The sequence below is a fragment of the Camelus bactrianus genome, chromosome 33, assembly GCF_048773025.1.
Source record: "Camelus bactrianus isolate YW-2024 breed Bactrian camel chromosome 33, ASM4877302v1, whole genome shotgun sequence".
NCBI lineage: Eukaryota > Metazoa > Chordata > Mammalia > Artiodactyla > Camelidae > Camelus > Camelus bactrianus.
Genome location: NC_133571.1, coordinates 16,037,033 through 16,058,415, shown reverse-complemented (window position 1 = coordinate 16,058,415; position 21,383 = coordinate 16,037,033). Strand labels below are relative to the sequence as shown.

General features: G+C 48.8%; 1 protein-coding gene across 1 annotated transcript in view; it reads right to left on the bottom strand.

Annotated features, from left to right (window-relative positions):
• Window positions 1-460: 460 nt before the first annotated feature.
• Window positions 461-21,383, bottom strand: part of SORL1 (sortilin related receptor 1) — a 147,542-nt gene continuing 126,619 nt past the window's right edge. Inside the window, exons 40-48 of the mRNA XM_045504513.2 lie at window positions 20,545-20,641; window positions 18,482-18,666; window positions 14,887-15,006; window positions 13,687-13,851; window positions 12,360-12,534; window positions 11,246-11,352; window positions 8,482-8,674; window positions 6,087-6,299; window positions 461-4,605 (exon numbers count right to left, since the gene is read on the bottom strand). Coding sequence (XP_045360469.2) covers window positions 4,538-4,605; window positions 6,087-6,299; window positions 8,482-8,674; window positions 11,246-11,352; window positions 12,360-12,534; window positions 13,687-13,851; window positions 14,887-15,006; window positions 18,482-18,666; window positions 20,545-20,641 — 1,323 coding nt within the window. The 3' untranslated portion in view covers window positions 461-4,537. The remainder of the gene's footprint in view (window positions 4,606-6,086; window positions 6,300-8,481; window positions 8,675-11,245; window positions 11,353-12,359; window positions 12,535-13,686; window positions 13,852-14,886; window positions 15,007-18,481; window positions 18,667-20,544; window positions 20,642-21,383) is intronic.

Genomic DNA, 21,383 nt, shown 5'->3' with positions numbered 1-21,383 from the left:
CCGTCTACCTTCCATTCACAGATCACAAGAAAAGGCAGCATCCTTCAGAGACCTCATTGCCCGTGGAAACCTCCCGAAAGTGCTCACGGACACCCAGCTCGTCACACTGCTGTGCCTTCTTCGCTTAGAACTTGAAAATTGCCTTCTTAGCAAATTGTCTCTCAGCAAACGTAGTTACAGCTTTAAGGGAGCCACTAGTCGTTGCCCCCGCAGAATAATTTTATTTACTTCAAAACAGCCGCCACACCTCCCCACCCCTCAGCCAACACAACGACATCGTGTTCTTCAAGGAGCCACCATCGGAGACCGGCTTGTTAATAACAAAATTACTCCAGGTCTTAGTGTTCTCTCATCGAGGAAATAAACATCCTTTTAAGACAGACAAATCAAATGGTGTTCGGAGACCGTATTAACCACCTTGACTGCACCCAAAAGAACAACTCGAGACACGCGGAAAGAGTGGATTTTCAAATAGGTGTTTTCTTGACCCAGTTAGGTTTTTATTCAGTGAAAAAAGTTGACATTGAGACAAAAGTGATCTTAAAACTGTGCGACAATAACAGTAAAATCTTCAGCATCAATCAAGTGATTTGGAAACTTATCAAGGCAGCTGAAATCATAAGCATCTAATTTCACTTTGGAGAGAAACAAGGATACAGTGTTTCACTTTAAATAAGAGCAGAGTAGGCCTTTATTTTGCTGCAAATGCCTTTGATTTTGCCTAAAGTTTCTAATAATTCATAACAAGAGTCTTTCAATGAGAAATGACATGGAATCTCTGAGAATAATGTTCCTCTTCAGCCTTCAGACTTGACCCATTTGAGCTATTACACATGAGACTAATACCACTCTTGGGTTACTTGGCTCTGATGATTTAATTCATAATATGGCTGCTCAAAATGAGTGGGCAGAAACATATCTACATCCTGTTCTCCCTTGACCCATGTTCGCTGGTGGTACCCCTTCTGAAAACATGCTTATTGTCCGTGTAGCCAACAGTACACGTAACCTCTTGCCATCTGTTCCATTTCCATCTCTCAGTCTTGCATAGAAAGTAGTCTATATAAACTTAATGCACTGGCTTTTATTACACAAAAATTGTACCTGAAAGGCAGCACACACTTCCTTTAAGAAAAATAATCTAATAGGAATGTCGATACAGCCCCAACACAAGTGAAGATCCCGCACAGAGTTTTAGAGTCAGTTCCTAAAATCAATATGGAGATGGGTGTTCCGTTTGCTGATACCCCTGAATCCCTTCTCTGAGGGACCTCCTGACTCTCTGCCGAAGGAAGACAAACATCTCAGGGATTCACCACGATGTCCTTAGTGGGAAAGTGACCAACCAAACCGGACAGGAGGATCTCACTAGATGGAGAGCGACCGGTGGGTGGCTCTCTGAAGGCAGGAGTCTTCAGTGCCTGCCCCCCACCAAATGTCCACGGGTTTGGGAAGGGGTACGTTCCTTAAATTGCTGAAGTAGAGCTTAATCTAGTCCATTACACACGATGGGCAGAGAGAACACACAGCTTGTGTCTCACACCTGTCCCATCCAAACACCCCCAGTGACACGACCAGGGATGGAACCTGAGAAACCCCTCTTCCCAAAGTCACAAGTGCCAACCAGTTACCCAGCTTTGTAACGATCCACCCAGCCTGCCAGGGCAGCCAGCAGTCACCGACACTCCCCACCTGTCTGGAAAAGGGTCTGCGTAGGTGTGGCCTCCCCCCGGACTCCTCTGCAGAACTCTACTCTGTTACTTTACCCACGTGGACCCACATCTCATAAGGCTTGAAGGGCATTCAATACATAAAGGGGCAAACCCGCTTCCAGAGAAAATCTGTACACAATCCCCCTGCCCACCAAACTGTCGCCGCCCACTCGTGGTCCGTCACGGGCGCACAAACGTGGGCTTCTGACGTTCTAGTGCATCCTGGGAGGAAATAAAACCTTTTCCCTGTACAGTGTGAACTTTGGAGGTAGCACCTCCAGTGAGGTACAAAAGCCCCTTCCTTCTTCCTAAAACAACCAGGGGCTCCAATTGGTCACAGTGAAGACAATGATCTGGTCACCTGCAAAGGTTCCATGTAGTTTTTCTTCTCATTTTCTATGGTCACTTCAACCTCTGGACTCTTGCAGACGGCGTATACATATACATCCAAACCTCACAGCGCTGCACAGAGGGGAGTGGAGTGCATGCCTCAAGAGTTCATAAAAATATACAATTTACACATAGCTGCATCTATTCAGGAATTTAGCTCTTCTGTTTATATAAAATACTCTAGCCCTAAAAGGCTGCTTTTCCTCAAACAGCCCAGTGGCATTTTCCAAGGAGAGGGGTGATGGCCAGTCTGTACAGTACGGTGCACTAAGCATTGGGAGGCACTGGGAGTGAGAACTGGATGCTCAGAAATATCTCAAGTTGCCAACCGGAGACATATGCTCTGTACAAAGGCTTGCCTGTGGGAAAAATGAATATAAAGTCTCAGAGCCTTTTATATCAGCTTTCACAAATGCCACCAAAAAGTTGGCAGAAAAAAGAAAGGAAGAAAAAACACTTTCTAGTGGTTCGATTAAATGACTTGCCTCCCACCAGATCGTTAACCTTTCAGTTACTTAAAGTGCTTATTAAAGGGGACGTGGTGGGGCTTGAAGTTTTGCAGGAAACTCCGAAGTAAGACAAGATAAAGCCAACGAAACTCCAGTCTTTAAAAAGATAACACAGGAGAGAGAGAGGAAAGAAGAAAAAACATGCTGGAAGGAAGGCTCATTATTTTTACAACCTCTTGTTGAAATGATACGGAGCCTCACCCACACGACATCCTGAACGCGTACAACTGAAAACACTCCGCCATCAAAATATACATATATACACAAATAAAATTTTTAAACTTAAAAAAAATTTAATCAGCTCTTTGTTTCCCAAACACTACCTAGGCAGAACAAAACTATATTATCACCTAAGAATGATACTTTTGGTGAAAAGAAAGCAAATACTTTGTGAGGGGGATGCAGTACATCTAAGAGGAGATGGGGTTGTGACAAAGCTTGTGGATAAAGGACGCACACGCAGAAGCATGACCCCCCCCCCCGAGCTCACTGCTTCTTGGCTGGGGTGCATACAGTAGGCGTCACACCAATGCTAGGCACCGGTGCTTCCAACACTAGCTCTAAAGCGTGGGCATCAGTCTCCAGCGGATTCCACATACCTACCAAGTGGCCACAGCTTGAATGCAGGGGAGGCACTGAAAGGCAGAGGGAAACAGCCCAGCCGATTTGACAGAGAACATGAACTCTAGTGTCCGCTGTGGGCTGGGCTGAAGGGTCTCAAACTCGGGCATCTCCTGCATCTCTGTTAAGAGTAAACAGCGCTTTCTCTTTAAATTGGGCGGGGGTCAGGGGACGGGGTCCAGGCAAGGGAGGTGGAAGAAGAGAAGAAAGGAGGAAAGAAGGAAGGCACTGACCCAATTCAAAATGACTGCATATATCAGTATGGATTTTTAAGGACAGTAAGCGGCCACCTCAACACAAATACAAAACTTTACATTCGAGATTCTTCAGTGGTAAGTAAGAACAACAACAACAAAAAATCAAACAATCAGAAAAGGAAAAACTAGGTACCATATCTGCCAGTGTAGCTATCATGGCACAGATCTAGAACTCTCTCCCACAACCAGAGCAAATTTTTGCAACGACAATGACACCAGTGTATAATACAGCAGTGTTATCATGTTGCAGCTTGGAAAGCTGCATCTTGTACAGTGGCGTGTCCAGCAAGTGTCCATCGATTCATGGAAGAGAGGAAGCTGTTGCTTGCAGGGCTTCTCAGGCTGCAACTCTTGTTTAATTGAAATGGAGCAATGACTCACTATGCTCTCCTGCCAAATACCACTGGGTGACACACGGGTGAATAAAAAGAGATCATATCCGCAATGGTGACAAAACAGCTTCTGTTCCTCGCCCCCCGACCCTGCAGGCGAGCGGCTCGTAACACGTGTGGTGTCAGATGACCACTAAAGCCTTGCCCCATACAGAGTCCCAATAAATTAACAAAATAACATAGAAGAACCTTGCCCCCATCACTCACCCAAACACTTTCACAGCAACTAAATGCAAACAAAGCTTTAGACTTGAGCATACTTTCAAGGAGAAGGGGTTCTGCCCATCACTCTCTCGATGTTTTTATTAAACACATTTCTGTGCCTTAGAAAAATAAAAAGAATGGCCAATTTATTGAACCAAAATTATCTCACAGACTTAAAAGCATGCCCAGTAAGCACAGCCCTGGAAGACGACACTAATACCAAATCAAAGCAGTTTGGTTACTAAAATCAACCTGGTTTAAAGTTCACAGTTGATTCCAACAAAGTTTATTCATTCTTTTCTTTCCTTTTTTTTTTTTTTTGTTTTGTTTTCTTTTTGGCCCATATAAAAATAACATATTGCAACTCAAAGTGCATCTTTTAAAATAAACCATCAACTATCTTTATCAAATAAAATATTTACACCATTTGGTTTCTAGTGAGGAAAGCTTCTTCATGCTATCACCATGGGGACGTCGTCGGAAAATCCAGTTATCATCGGAGCATCTTCATCGTCCTCCCCTAAAGGCAAAACCATCAGTCCTCGATGAGTTCCAGCACACTTCCGCCCAGCCCCACCTCCCCCGCGGCCCCCCACCCCTGTCACAAACGAGCCCCAGCCAGAAGAGTCAGCACCAGAGCCCACAGGCATAAGCATCAATGCTGAAACCAGCCCGGCTTCTCTTTGACACCCTTGGGTCCCCGTTCCCCATCAACGGGCGGCCAAGCCTATTTTAGTGGTGGTTTGAACCAAACAAGGAAAGTAAATCTTGTAAGGAGGAGGATTTTATTACCTACCCAGAAGTCCGATGGGCGGTTTTAGTTGCCCAGTTTGAGTTATCCACACCCCGTGCTAGCAGAGTAAGTGAACGTCACCGTCTGTTCTCTCCTCTGAACCCACACTGCTCGCGAAGAACAGGGTCGTAGAGGGGCTTAGGCACTTGGAGGACAGGCTCCCAGACTAATGGCTGTCCCTCCGTGGCCCCTGGTACCATCCTGTGCATCTAAGTGCTGACCCGCATTCAGTGATCATTACTCAGCACCAGGGTGGGCAGACTCCTCTCGCCCCCAAGAACAGAAGCAAAGAACCCACCCTCTTCATGCAAGGCAGTCCAAGCGCTTGTAAGAAAGCAAGAAAAGAGACAGAAAAAAAAAAAGGGAGAGGAGCTACTATCAAGTCATCAGTGAGAAGGGAATCCAGAAATGTCTTTATAAACAACAACAAAACTGCAACTAGCTTACAGGAAAGATGAATATGTTAAAAAAAAAATCAACTTACATTCAGCAGTCTGAGTTTGGACAAGCCTGAGTTTGGGGAAGGTCCCAAAACATACGGACTTAACTGTACTTAGGGAGTGGCTACTAGCTCTATGAGCGTTCGGCGACTGCAGCGTGCAGACAGCTCTAAAAGGGACTTTTCCTTCCTTCTCCCGTGCCACGTGCTATCGACAGGGAAAGAACTGAGGGCGTGCTAGCAATCAGGAAGAGAAACGGCAAGATGGGAAGGGTTTCTTTGGACAGAAGCCCATGGGAAAAGCACAGCTTTCTGTCTTGACTAAAATCTCCAGAGATGTCAGACTTCCAGGCCTGGGAAGGATGAGAGGCGCTGAAGGTTCTTGAGGATCTGCCGATACCCTGGGAATACCCGAAGTGCAGGGTCTATCCCTCCTTCCCGTACAAGGCAAGCTCCTACCTGTCCTTTGACAAAACTCCCCGTCTCGGGCCAGAAGCACACTATTGACGAGAATACTGGTATTTTAATTTAGGAGTGATTTCAAAGCAAAGGGCTCCAACTGATTCAACCCAAAGCAGGGGGATCGCTGGTGGATGAAGAACTCCACCAGCGTCAAAAGATGAGCTCAAGGAGGGGAGGTGTAGCTCAGGGGTAGGCGGGCTTAGCATGCACAAGGTCCTGGGTTCAATCCCCAGGACCCCCAATCAATCAGTAAACCTAACTACCTCCCCCGAAGGACTCCTGTGGGGTCCGCCCCCGCCCCACTCACCCAGGTCATCCCCGGAGGAGAAGATGGCCGAGCCCAGCCTGGAGCTGTAGTGGCTGTTGGCGAACGCTGTGAAGCTGTTCTGCAGCCGCCGGTGCTTTGTGTACAGGACGGCAAACCCGACGCCCAGGCTCAGCAGGATCAGGAACAAGACGGGCACCACCACGGCAGCCACATCGGTGGACCTGGCAGCCTGGATCGCTGATGTGTCCCCACCTGCGGAGGCACGAGGCCAGCCCGTAAGCCTCCTATGAAAGGGCCGCCCCGCAACACCCCACCCACCAAAAAAGCTAAGCGACCGCCACCCGCCACCTGGATCTCCTGCCGGGGGTGGCACGTTCCTGCACGCGACGCCCGAATGTTTCCCCGAGCCCTTGCCTCCAGCGGACGGGGTGCAGGCCTCGTGCATGCAAATACGGTAATTACATCAGGCTCCTAATCACTGCCTCGTTGGTTATTTAGATAATCTCTTGGAAGGGAGACCTTTGTTGGGGTATCAACATTGATTTCATTAGCATTATTACTTAAGACCACTTGCTTGGCTCACATAAGAGGATGTGAAATCAGACCACTAATTAACGAGATTGCAATTATTTCCCCCTACTTGGCACCAAAGTCACTCTGAACTGCAATTACCTGAAGCTCCATTAAGTGATACAAACGAGATTCCTTCAGTGCAGTACTGACTTAACAGCTCATGAAGTTTTATGAGGTTTTTTTTTTTTTTAACTTAAACAGAGTGAGAGAGAACCTTTCCTTATACATTTAACATTTTTTAAAAGCTCTTTGCAAGGCCATTTTGGGTGTCTATAACCTAACAGTGATGCTCCCTTCCCACTGCCTTAAATATTCGCTTTATGATGATGCACTGATAAGAGCTGTAGCGACAGGGATCTGGGGCAGAGCCATCTCGCTGTCGGGTGAGAGCCAGGCTTCCTGGAAGGGGTAGATTTTTATGTCAGAAATTCTGGGGAACGTCTGAGCTCGAGGCGGGAAACTGGCTCCTGGGAGTCAGTTTTAGCTAAGTAAGCAAAGTGGACTTTCTAGATCCCCACAAGGAGCCTGGCTAGGCCTGAGGCTGTCCCCTGGTGCAGGGTGAGGTGGTGCGGGCCAGCCTCTGCGCATGGAGGAAGCTCAGTAACTACCCAGGGATTCAGCCCAACAGGTACTCATAGATGGGCCAGACAGCAGCTGTTTCCCACAAGCCTGACCTAACAATTCCATATCCACATCTTTACCTTCCTTCACTACTGACTTACCGGGGAAAACTCTACCCCCTCTTATTTCCCGTGTCTCTACCTAATCCCAACTGCGAAGTGGTACACTGGGGGAACGCTCTGGGCTGGAGCAGTCAGGAAGGCAGCCTGGTAGAGGCGACAGGAATCAGTGAGTTTCCGCCCCCGCCCCAGTTGCATAGGGACGTGACCATCAGGGGGCAGGACGTGGACCGGGGGGTCTACCTGAGAGATTCTCCTGCCTGACAATCTTGGTTTTACAAAGGCAGCTGGCAGATGTCCTCACAGCAGTTTCCCGTAAGTCTACTTCGCAGGTTTCTGATTGGCTTTACTAAAAAGGAGGTTCTATTTAGGAAACACTAGGTCAGTAAGAGTTGGGTTGTTTGTTTTCTGTTGGGACCTTCTCAGAGCCTCAGTTCTCCCTCTTTTAGGCAGGTGCCAAGGGTAAGTATTCCACCGGAAGCCACCCCAAGAAGCGTGGAGGAACATACAACAGCTCTAACATTAAGACTTTGAGCTTAAGCGCTGGTTAGTTCTTGGCTGGGGGTAAGCGGAACTAAAACGACCAGCAGCAGAATGTTGTTGAAATCCCAGCAAAGCTATTAATACGATCTGAGCAGAATTTCTGGGCAAGTGGAAGGTTCCTCTCCTCTGCCATCAGCATGGCCCAACATGGCCATCTGCGAGTGTCCTGAAGACAGGGACCCCAGACCAAGCTCAGCTTCTGAGCTGAGGCCGACCGCGAAGATGAAGGGGACGGCTGTGAAATCAGTTACTCTGTGATGAGGTGATCTGCTGGCTTGGAAAATCACAGGGAATATTAGCCTGTTAGAGGCTCTGAACGGTCCTCCAAAAATGAACGAAATGCACTGACCCAGTGCTTCCCAAACAGAATCTCCTTTTTCAACAAAACCTCCCTTTCTTCTGTTTTACATTCAGAATGTGGTCACCCCATAATCCCAGCTCCTCACCCTATGCCTGGCTCAGGAAGTATTTGTTAAATAAATCAGTGCCTAATTAAACTGATGCATAAATGGTTTTCTTTTGAACTGCAAGAACATTTTAGGTGCGTGTTAGGAACACACACGTTCATCAAACCATGCTACTCCCTGGAAACATTTCCCCGGAACTGAAGGTGGGAACGGGCCACTACAGCAACTTACCAGACCCCAACTCATCATAGAGCAGGACGGCAGGCTCCCCACAAATCTGGCTGCCAAAAAGGCAGCGTGCCTGGACAGTGAAAGTGTAATTGTGACCCAACTTCAGATTGGAAATTTTAAAGAAATTGTCTGTAGTATTCCCAAGGTAAGCCGTGATGTTCATGGCACTGTCAAACATGTGAATCTCATAGCCCTGAAAATAAACACACGAGAAATTACTTGGGAAGTTAAAGAAGGAACCTAACAGCTTCTATTGCTGGTTCCAACTTCAGGTGAGACTGTATTTTAGGCTTTTAGAGATGCTGAAGCACTTTGGGTTTCTTACTAGTTCTTTTTACTTTACCACTGAGGTACTGGATTCAGAAAATGGGAATTTTCTCATCCCCAGTGTCTCTGATAATTGCCAAGCCCACTTCTGAGCTGCCTGGTAGAAGTGAACAGCGTAGCCTTAACAAAAGCCATGTTAACAGATATTTTGGTACAGAATTCAAAGCTCTGGTCAGCAATCCACTTGTCTCAGGCAATATTAAATCCCGCAGAATCTGGCCAAATCAGCAACAGTGCACTGTAATGGGGTTGAACTAATAATAAATCCAAGCTGCAATGGACACCAGCCATGGGGTAAAAAAAGGAACTTGTAACTGTTAAAACAAGACATTTCTCCTTAGAGGAACGTGTGGGAATTCCATTGTCAGCTCACCGCTCACTTCCGAGCTCCTGGCTTTCTGGCTCGTCCGAGCTGCTCTCAGCCCCAGACCAGCCTGGCTTTGAACTGAGCGGCAGCTCAGACCCCCTAGTCATCGGAGCATGAAATAAGCTTCCCATTCAGGCTGGCTCAGGGAGCGTCCCGGACTCCTGTGTGGGAAACGTCACCCCTGAACAGCCCTAGCCCAGCACGCTGGCCGGGGTCAGGACTGACGACCATGCTTCTCCGCTGACCTCCACGTACTGCAGGTCAAGGCTACCAGCAACGCCCCCGCCTCCACCCACAGCCCCAACCACACAAAAGACCTTCTCTCTTATCTGTACCCACATATTGGCCCCTTGGTTCCCATTCTGTTGACCTGCCTCTTCTTTGAACTCTAAGTTGGAGAGGAAGGACGTATCAAGCTTAAGCCAGCACCCTCCACTGGGAAGGGAGTACTGTCCTGCAGGCCCAACCTTTACAGAGCCGGGCTTCTGCTGCCCAGGGAGGATCCTCTGATGACAGCCAGCTGCCAAACTGGGCCTCCCAACACCACCTGCCCGGAGTCCCATTCCTGCATTCTTTTCCATAAACTAGGATTTATTAGTTTCTATCAAATATATATTCAGTGCAGGACATTTGCAACATATGTAAAGATATAAAGAGAAAAATTTTAATGACACAAACATTAACCACTCATAATTTACTTGACCAATCCCATCCTGTTGGGCATACGGAGGGTCTCCTCCTTCCTGCTGTCATAAATGAAATTCTCTATGCACACTGTTTCCTTAGAATAAAACCCATGAAGAATTATTGGATCAAAGGATATAACACTTTAGATGTTTCTGACACCTATTACCTTAAGAAGGTTAAATCAATTCAGATTCCCTGGGCACTCATCTTCCCAACTATTACTCAAATCGATAGCACTCTTCCCCCAAAACTTTTGCCAATTTAATGTGAAAGCACTGTATCTTTGCTGTTTAGATTACCAGTGAGGCCAAATCATTACTTTCTTTTGCTTACTGATGCTTGAAACTTTTTAATTTTGTTACCTGCTTCAGCTGGTAACAACGTGGGCGTAAGGGGCACCGACCCTCCCAGCAGTCAAAAATCTGAGAATAACTTAGAACTGGCCCTCTGTATGCGCGGTGCTGCATTCTTGGACTCCACCAACCACAGACCGTGTAATAGTGTAGGTTTTGCATATAAGTGGACCTGCGTGGTTCAATCTGGTGTTTTTCAAGGGCCAACTGTGTTTCTGTTTTGAATTGATTTGAAAGTTTTCTTTGTATTTGAGTAAACATTTATATGGCATAGTTGTGAGAGCTGTGAGAAGCTTCCCGTTTTAATTTAGCTTTAATTCAGCCCCTGGTTTCACACTTTGACTATTTAGCACCGTAGGGCTGCTCCTTGTCAACACTAGACCCGGAGGTAGACACCGTGGGTTCACTGTGTCTCTGTTTAGCTCATGCTTTGTTGACGATGGGGCCAGCCCAGCTCCATTCGAGAATCTGTGCGCCCCTGCATGGCAAATCAGTTCCCTGGTGCCACCCTCCTCCTCTCTCCTGCCATAAATACAGTAATTGGTCTGCTAATAACAAAACAAGGTGTTTTTCATATGTCAACAGACTACATCTTCAAGTGCTTCTCGCTCACTGAAAAGAAACGGATGAGATGCCAGGGTGACAGTTCAGCTCAGTTTCCCGGTACCGAAGTGGCAGCCCTGGCCTCAGGCTACATGGGAAAGATGGGGTGCCCTTGGTTCTAATGCTGAGCCCCAGTCCTGCTTGAGGAAGCACAGTGAGGGCTCCAGCCCACTTCCCCGTCTTTCCAGGGAAGGCGAGTTCAGGACTGCGAAGTGCTTAGTGCAGAGATTCTCATCTTTAATGGGCAGCATAAACATTTCGCTAATTAGCGATCCCACAGAAAATGGTCCTCTAATTCTCAAGTTCACTCCCCTGCCCTGTTCTTTCTTTGCACTCTCTCTATGCCCGCAGACTGTTAACGAGCTCATCTCTAAAACAGCATTCCAATTACATTTCCAAAGTCACTGAGAAGGAGGGAGGGACTTACCCTGCTCTCATTAAAGTTCTTTTCCTTCAAAGCAAGGCTCTTCCAAAACAGGAGAACATGGTCATTTTCTGTTATGATTTTTAAGGCATCGGGTGCTGATAATGAAACTGAAAATTAAAGATGAAAAGGGGAAGCAGTTAGTGGCTATACATTTGAGTCTCTGTTTTCTTGTTCATCCAAGGTTGGTGAAATAGTGATAACCTTGAAGGGACAGGTTAAGGAAGGAATGAAACACACATACTGCTTCGTATAGAGCCTAGCACATTGTAGACTCTTAACTGGCATCTCATTTGCTGTTATAATATCTTCAGCCAAGAAATCTGGGTGGTATCTAGACCCAAGGATGGCCAAAAACAAGTGGAGATGGAGGAGGAAGGGATGCGGCCACGTCAAAATCTGCCTGGATTTCTGCTTTGATTCCAGTCTGCTTTCCTACCCCCAAAGCCAGAGGGGCCTGAGAGCTCAGTGAGGGGCTAGGGAGCTCAGCCTGAAGACAGAGCCCTGGAATGAGCACAAAGTACGGCCCAGGCCCACTGTGGACACTGCTAGCTTCCATCCTAGACATGCCGGATACCATCTGCTGTTGTCCCAATAACTGGGCTTATAACCTGCTTTCTGAACTTGAGCCTGACTGCTGAGCCAGCCCGGGGCTAGCAGCAAGCCCCACTTTAATCTACTACCCAGTTACCAGTCTCCATCCATTTCTGCATATGCTATTGCCACAAGGAACCACCGTGACTTCAGTCCAGGTGCACAGATGCAACGCTTGGCCTTAAGTGGCAAATATTCAGTTTTATCTCCTAACTCTCTTGGGAATGCCAAAACCAGCAAGGGGGGAGGAGACTACAGGAGACAGAGAATGTGGAAAATGACAGCCACGCCCCCGCCCACGGTGCCCTGGCCACCACCCTGCAGCCCAGACCCCGCCACCCCTGCCCGGCTCTGCCCCTGTGGATACTGAGGGTAGTCTCTGCACTTTCTGTGCAATTCCTGATAGAATCCCACATCTTAAAAAAAAATTTAAAAGAGCAGAAAAAAAGAAATCCCACGTCTAGAGGCGTCCCAGCAGCAGGGGGCGCCTTGCTGTGTGGGAAGGGCTCCACTCACTGCTTACCAGTGGTAATTTTTATACTGGAATCCTTGCTCATGTTCCCCAGCTGGACAATGACGTGGTATTTCCCTCCAGGTTCCAACTTGTTCAGGGTGTATTCCACGGTACTGTTGCGGGATTTTACTTTGTAGCTCCTGTCACTCTTCCTTATTAGATCTTTAACTGCAATGGCATATAACTGGGGCAGGAAAAAGACACCTTTTAATAGAAACTTAGCGTTTTTCACCCTTTGGAGATCAGTGGGGACCATGTCACCTAAGTTTGTCCATGGCTGTGACCCACAGCAACAATATTTTGAGCCCCAACTTCTGACTCTGTTCTTTGGAAAGCCTCTGGGGCAGTCAGGTCCCACCTTATAACAAATTCACTCCCAGACTTGGGCAGAGAATTATCAATTTAATCTCCACCCCAACTCCCCCCAAAAAAACAGAACAAAGTAACCCTAGGGAAAGCCACATTTATGGTGGCATCAGCAGGTAGATTAGAATAGGCGAGAAAAACCCAAGTTCAGCGCTCAACTTCTGACCCTCCACCCACCCCTGCAACAGTGTCAGGATGTCGTCAGAGGGGGACAATGAATGAAAATGTTCAGTCCCAGCTCTAAGGGACAAAAGTCCTACCTACTCTCTCCCAGGTTGCTTCTCACACATACGGGGACGGGGAAAACATAAGGACAGGCTGTCAAGCTCGGGAAACTCAATCATCAAGAAAAAAACAGAGAGCCCAGAAGAGTCTCGCAATCAAGCATTTAAAACGACCCACTCCTGGGACAGCGGGGACGGCAGAGGAGGGGACGGAGGTGAAAGTAGCTGGGGGCAAGGGAGAATGGGAGCTTTTCTCTAGAATCGATGCCTCTTCTTTTAGGACAAGGCCCAGCCAACTTGTTTGTAAAGGTGCAAATCGTAAATATTTTAGACCTTGAAGGCGAGATGGGCTCTGCCACAATTAACTCAACTCTGCTGTTTGTGGCATGAGAGCAGCCACAGATAATGCATAAACGAATGGGAGAAGCTGGGTTCTAATAAACCCTTACATAGAAAAACAGGCCACGGGCTAGATTTGGCCTGCAGGCCTTTGTCTGTGAAGGCAGAGAATGCAGAGAAGCAGCAGGGACAAACCAATATGGCAGCCAGGAATAATGGAGAAGTGACAACAGAGAAGAGGCCCCTATAGGGACCCCGTCTTTGGGCAGACGGAAATGGGGGGAGACTTCCTGCTGAGCTCCAACCAGCAGACCTAGGTTTCTTTCCCATTACAGGATCCACCCCCACCCAACCCAAACCACGTCAGGAAGGAGGAAGCAAGGCTGCCTGGACGCCCGGCCGCTCACCAGGTCCTGGTCAGGAGAGTCGTACGGGGATTCCCACTTGATGACAGCGGAGGTTTTGCCTGTACGAACCACGTGCAGGTGACGGGGAGGAAGCCTGCTGTCGGGGACCATCCTCACCACGACGTAGTCAGAGAACGGTCCCTGGTAGGGCACCACCACCCGCACCTGAAACAAGCACCCTGTGAGCTCACGCAGCTGCCACCAAACCGGGTTTCAACAGAACAGTGACACGCGTACAGAACTAAAATCCAGTGAGTACAGAAATACAGAAAATGTACAAGAGTCCCCAGATCGCTAATCCATTTTCCCAGAGGTGGTACGAGCAATGATTTTATGTGTTTCCTTCCAGAAACATCCTATGCAAATATAGGCACAGATATACAAGTGTGTGCACAGAGACATTCTCATACATGCGTGTGTGCTTACACATGCATGTGTACGTGTGGTCTATTTTTCTTAATCTTTTACATTTTTTAAAAAATTTCTATTTGTTGGGGGAGAGGTAATTAGGTTTATCTACTTAGGTATTTTAGCGGCGGTACTGGGGATTGAACCCAGGACCTCCTGCATGCCGAGCACATACTCTAACCACTGAGCTATACCCTCCCCTAGCCTATTTTTCTTAATTTTTTTTTTACACAAATAAGAAAACATTACACATATTATTATGCTCAATCCTTCTTTTACTTAATAACATAGCTCAAAGGTTTTTCCAAATCATGACATTTAATTTGCTGTATGTATGTTGGGTGGATGCCTCGTATTCCATTGTAAAGAGAAGCCATGATATTTTTAAGCAGTCTTCTCTTGATAGACATTTGTTTCAAACCTTTTGCTATCACAAGCCATTGTACGCCAGGCACGTCTTTCCACACACCTTGGCGCACATGTAAAAGCACGCGGGCTAAATTCCTAGAAGTGGAATCCACCGAAAGCTTTTATCTGGTCCCGTGACCTGTTTACCAAGTCTCCAATCCTACACAAGGGAGTCCCAGGGTTTCAAGTAAAAACCTGATGCTTGTGAAGAAGAGGAACCATCGTCTGTGTGTGTCTCTCTCTCATACACACGTGCGCACACACGGATCCTGGAATCCACATCTCCAGCTCCCCCGGGTCCTGGCTCTGAGCTAGGAGCCCAGCAATTAAGACATCCTTTAAAAATAGAACATTCCTCTGTACACTCTGGTCCAGGAAACTTACCAGAAACAAATACTGCTCATCCCTACTGACAAGGACTGTTTTGTTGTGCTGTGAAGTAGTCAAGCTTGTGGGGTTGCGGTAGAGGTCAAGAAAGGACGTGGCATAGAAAATACCGTAAACCTGGTAAAAGAAGAGAACAAAACAGGATACCAGTTCAGTGGCCAGTGACCTCACTCTCTTGGAAAACCCTAATTTAAGACCCTGGGAACCGCTTCAAAAGAGCTCGCAAAGAAGTCTTCATCCAACATCTATCTCATCACTATTTACCGAGAAGAAACACCGAGCCAGGTAGTGGATTCCCACCTAGGAAGATAAATACGGTGTGGTCTCTGTCCTCAGGGATTGCTCTTTTGAGAAGAGCCAGGCAGAGAAGAAAAACAGAATTACATGTAAGAAGTTGCAAATACAGAACGTCAGATGCTATACTAGAAGACTGCATGATAAGCCGGGAAAAAGAAGGGGTTATAAGGAGTGGGGGCACCCTACCAGAGCAAAGGGGGGTGCGGAAGGCTTAGCAGATGTGGGGAGGGGGTGGCAGGTGTGCGAGCCTGTGGAGGGCACACACGGAAGGAGGGCAGACACGGCTGACTGCACAGCAGGTACCCAACCTCCCCTTCCTCCTCAGTGGAATCCTGGTCCTCAGTGAGCCATGCTACCTGGAAACACGCCTACATCCCCACCTCCCTCTCAGGAGGAGAGGCCATGTGACAGGGCCGGTCAGTGAGACGTCAGCTGACATGCCAGGCAGGGCCTCGGTGAGGCTCATTCAAGTAGGAGGAAAGCCTTTCTTCCTGCCCTCCTGGTGTCTGAAACATGGAGGATGCTGTGGCTCCAGGAGGCCTCCTGGACCACGAGGTGGTGCCACGGGCTGGAGGGGCAGGGCCTGGGGCCCGGATCAAACTGCACTGTGGCTGTGGAAGCCCCCGACTCCCAACTCCGAACCTTTCAGTGAGAAGGGAAATAAGCTGTTGAAAGCCACTGTTCCTCTCAGTTCCTGCTCTATGTGGCCATTCTTAACCCTAATTGGTCCACGAGGGAAACAGAGTTTAAAGCAAGAACTCTGACGGCCCTGGCAGTGGGGAGGGCGGAAGCTGAGAGCATTTATAACCAAGAGTAAGCCTGAGGAAGCTTCGTTCAGAAGGCAGAAACAAGAGGCAATTTCTCAAAGAGCACAAGAGCGGGCAAGACAGGGGACTTGAAGAAAACCATGCACGTCTGGGAGGGAGGGAACCAAGTAGGAAGACGCTTCCATGTCCCAGACAAATGGGGCAGAAGCAGGAATAGGGGAAGCAGAGGGCTCAGAGCGTGAGATGGGACATCGTGGCAGAGGGGGCCTGGGGCACAGGTAGCCTGATCCCAGTGAGGACATGGAGCGGGGTCCGGGGGCCAGGAGAGGGGTCCTCAGAGCCCAGGGAGCCAGCGGGTACTAGGACGCCACACAGGCAGTGCGAGCGGAGGGGACAACCGCGAGTGACACGCCAGAGCCCTCAGTGAGCTGAAGACGGGTCCACGCTGAGAGTTTCCTACAGGTGACTTTGAGACAGGAGGGAGGGGGCCAGGGCACAACCACGAAAAGCAGTGGGGGCAGGACATGAGCTGATTAAAACCCGACTACTGCAGAAGATTCAACTCCCAGTAGACCTGGAGCCTCACTCTACACGCATCATAATGTCTCAGCATGATAAATGGCCCTCCCCCAGGAGCCAGACAGCTCCAAGGCTGGACGGAAGAGGCCAAAAAGTGGGCGGCGGTCCAGTTCCTGAGAATCCCCACCCCTCCCCCAAAGTAGCTGGAATCTTCCTCCCACTTGTTAGCACACGAAGTTACTGAGCACGTTAAAACTGACAACCCTGCACCTCCCTCCCTCCCTCCCTCCTTCTCTCTCTCTCCCGCCTTCTGCGAGGGCCCACACTCTGTCTATGGAGTATGTATCTCCCTGAATAAATCTACTTTCACTCTACTCCGACTCTCTCTTGAGTTCTTTCCTGCTCGAAGCTAAGGACCCTCACTTAGCGGGTGCATCCCAGGGGCTCTCCTAAGACCTCGGACATGACCGTTCTCTCGCACCCCATTTTCCTACAACAGTTTCACAGGCCCGTCGCCCTTGGAAAGCGACTGAGAAAGGAGGAGGCAGAGCTGGCTTCTTCAAGTTCACACATGACGAGACACTAAAATCAAGTCCCGCGCCCATGCTCTGTCCACAACGCCGTCCCATGAGGATGCTCGGGTGGGACGGGGCAGGCTGAGCTGAGGACACACAGAAAGGCCCCTCTGTGAGCAGAGTCTACCTGAAGGTAAAATGGAGACTTGGGGGGTGGGTGGGGGTGCTCTGGGCCTTCTCACCTCTGCCCCTGTCTCAGAATCAGGTTCTGGAACAACCGCAGAGCCGAGGCTGTGAAATGAGCTGGACCTGAGCCTAACTTGGTCAATGGCTGACTTGGCCTCAACTCTCCAGGCCCCAACCTCCTCGCCGGCAGAGCGGGAACATTCACCCCCCCAGAGCTGCTGGGCGCACACCTGGGAGGCCGTGTGTGAAGGGCTGGCACCGTGCCCGGCACACAGAGGGTGCTCAGTACTGTCACCTCCTCCTTCTGCACGGCTGAGCCTACAGACAGTTGCCTGCAAACCTTGGTTCTTCCCCCAAGAACCAGTCCTGCACCCAGGGCACACTGGGGAGGCCCCCAGCAGACAAGATGCAGGCCAGGGCCTCCCTCACCGGCCCCTGGGGGTTCACTGAGTCTCAATCGCAGGCTTAGTTCCGTCTGCTTTTCCATTTGGGAAACTTAGAAAACAAACTTGCCCTTCAAGAGCTTACAAACCAGTGAGGGAGAGAAGTGTAGACAGACGACATCAAACAGGATGCTCGGTATCCAGGGCGATGTGATGCTGTGCGGCACCAGCTATAAATATGTAGGGGTTCGTCAGGGACCAAGATCAAGCGGAAGAGGGCAGGACTTGACTGCTCAGCGCGGGGAGCGGGGAGGCCTCCGGGGAAGCCTCGGTGCAGAGGCGGGAGGGGGGTGGAAGCAGCCTTGGGAAGGTGCGCCCTGGGGAGGGTGGGAACTAAAAACCAGACCCAAAAAGCAGCACAAACCCAATCCGAGTGAATCAAAATGCAGGCAAAACAGTGAAAGACAAAGGACCCACCTACAGGTGCAGCCGGGCCCCTGGAAGGAACGGTGTGGGGTGGACGTGGGGCACGAGCGGGAGGCAAAGAAGCCCCCTCACGGGCAAGGGACCCCATAGGTGGGGGAGGGCTAGTCACTGTCACTGCAGCTGACTCGTCACCAAACCCAAGGTGCCTTCCGAGCTCAGGAGTGACCCCCTCCTCGTGCTCAGTCTATGCAACAGCACACAGCAGGGACTCTCTCTCTCAGAGGCCAGGCCAGGCTGCAGAAAGGTGCGCTGCGGCTGGGCTGTCAGGTGCCTCAGGAAGGAGACCCAGAAGGGACCAGGAGGGTAGCTTGTGTTTAGCGTGATGGGGTGAGAAAGAAAAAGCAGCAGCAATGGAGAGGAAAGTCCTAGAGATGGCGGGCGGCCTAGCACCCGGGGACCGTCTGTCCCTGCTCTGCACGGGTCATCCTGGCCGACTTACCACATTCCTGGGGCCAGTCCAGGTGCATTCCACTGCCGTCTGATTGATGGCCTTGGCTTTGAGGCTTGGGGCGGGTGGGCGGACTCCTCTGGTGGTGACATGCTGGAATGCCAAAGGGCTATCCCCCAGGTCGGTCTTGGCCCAAGCAGAAATCTCGTAGGGTGTATGAGCTGTCAGGTTGCCGACTGAAAAAACAGGGACAGGGGGCTGGGGCAGCAGTCAAGAATACAGTCTTTACAAGCACAGCCTAGTCTTTTAAATGTAATCTCTCAACTTAAGTGAATCCCACATGCTGTACGGTTTTTATTGTTTAACAAATTCACTCGGCGTTATTTATTAAAGACTACAAGTAACACACAGCATAGGCACTGGGGAATTGTTGTAAAGCTCACCATTTGGGGATATAAATTGGGACCACACTCCTAGAGAGCCACTTGGCCTTGTGTGTGTCTTGAAATTCTCCATAACCTTAAATCCAGCTAAACAAGAGGGACTGCAAAATCTGCGCAACCAGGACGTCTATCAGTGTTTGTCTCAGTAGAAAAAAGTGTACATAATGTGACTGCCCAGCAAAGAGGCAGTAACTGCGCATCCATGAACTTTTATGTGCCTTCATGTGCCATCCATGAACTATTACATGGCCACTAAAAGTTGTTTCTCAAAATATAGAATGAGACTAGAAAATTCTGTTATTTGTGTTAAGTGAAAAAGGCAGAATATAAAACTATATATAGCATTATTCCAAATTTATAAAAAAGAAATCAGTGAAGCAGAACCATATTAACTAGGAGAGATCCAAAAAATCTAAAAGTGGTTCCTCTGGGAAGTGAAATAACAGGAAATTAAAGTTTTTATTATACCGTTTTTTTGTTTTTTAGATTTTCTGTAATAAGCGTGTGCCCCCTTTCTAATTGGGGGAGATGTTATTAAAAACTAAAAGAGCAGTGAACAAAAAGAAGGCCACAGTCAGAGGAATCAGGACTTGGGTTCGAGCCTGAGTCTACGCCGTGTAGTTGCAGGAGCACAGATGAAGTTGCCAAACTCTCTAAGTCTGTCTCCTGGTCGGTGAGACGGGGAAAGGGAACAGCGCTTACAGCAGCTGACTGTTGCAGGGAACGAAAAAGAAAATGCTCGTAAGTGCTCAGCAGACGCTTTGCACGGAGCGAGCCCTTAATGTGTTTCTGGCAACGGCTGGTAAGACTTCAGCTCCCGACTCTGCCAATTCCTATGGATGAAGCAGTGAGGCAGTGAGACACCGGCCTTTGGAATTAACGAGATGCGGGTTCCAATCCTGGCTCTGCCACTTTCTGAGGGAATCATTCCATCCCCGGACCTTCTTTTCTCATCCAAAAAGTGAGCACCTCCTGCAGCATTATTTTGGGGTGTTATGGGAAAGCACCACACTCAGAGCGCCCAGGGAAATGCCTGCATGTAGTAAGTGCTCAGTGTTTCTTTCACTCTTGCACGACCTCCTTAGGCAACCTTCAGTTTCCATGCCGTCCTCAACATCCACAGGCAGCCCTGGCCACTGAAGGTTTTGAGAATAAATTAAAAACCTTTCCTTTAGCCCATTTTCAGATACGAGAATTTTAACTGAGACTAACTATTTGCACAGATACAAGAGGAACTGGAGCCCCTTCCTTCTTCCCTTCGCCCAGATGACCATTTGTTCCACAAACATTGACTGATCACCAATTACGCACCAGCCCTGCGCTACCTTGTATCCACAGAGGAGGAGCAAACCAGACCAAAAAAAAGAGAGAAGGGTAACTAAGCTTGTGGGAGGCCAAACTCATCTGCAGAGGGTTAATCTGGCTTTTTTTTTTTTTTCCAAGTCTCAAGCCTCTGACTTCCATGAGGAGTCCCTAAGTTAGAAGGGGGTTTGGGGAACCATCAGTGCATCCTTCACCTGGACTCAGGAGTCCCTGAACAGCATCCTCAATGGACAAGCACCCGCGCACTGAGAAGGGCTGCAGAGGAGATCCCCTCCCGCCCCGTTCCCGGCAGCCCTGCACGAGCCGCCCTCCTTCCGGCTTACACGCCGCCCAGCTCCGGGACACTACCTTTGTGTGACAGTACACTCCCTCGGAAGGTCATCGTTTTCTTCTCCTGTTTATGGGCATCGAATGCCCAGAAGAGGTTCACCACATAGCCATTCACCTGCCAAGAGCCAAGCACCAGGTTACACGGACAGTACACACTCACACAGCACATGAGACTCGAAGGGCAGCCTTTTTCTGTTGTTCCCCAGGTATCTCTCTTCTTACAAGGAACAGCCTGGGTCCTTTGATCCTTAACCCAGTTCCATTTTGTGCTACCATTAAATATTTAGTTACACTCCCTCTACTTCTAAAAAACAGGCGTGAGACCCTTTACAATTTACAGATTCGATGAGAGAATAAAGTTAATGCAAGATAAAAGGACCAGAACCCATTAAAACAGGCAGAAAGAAGAAAAGTTGAAAAGGTAATCAGATTATGGTAATTAAGGGTAAATCTTAGCTCAGGTGGTCCTTGCAGTCAAGGCCGAGAGGTCAACACAAAAGGGGCTTGGTTAGATCTGTCTAACAGGAGTGAATATACCCACGAGTCAGGAAAGACCACTTTTTCCACATCCCGAACTCACAGAAGGATTTGATCTAAAGGTCTTCAAAAGTATCGGACAATACACAAAATCAAAATGTCTTCAAGACCAAATACTATATCTATGCAAGGCCATTTCCGGCATCAACTGTCTCTGAAGCCAAGAGCATGACACCAAATTATAATTCAGTAAATGGCACAGGGACTCTGAAGGCTGTTAGTTCCACCACAGTGTCACAGACAGGGAGGGATGGAAGGTGGGTCTCAACTGGAGAGACCATGGGGACACAGATAATTATGAAGCTGGCTCTGCAGATGGG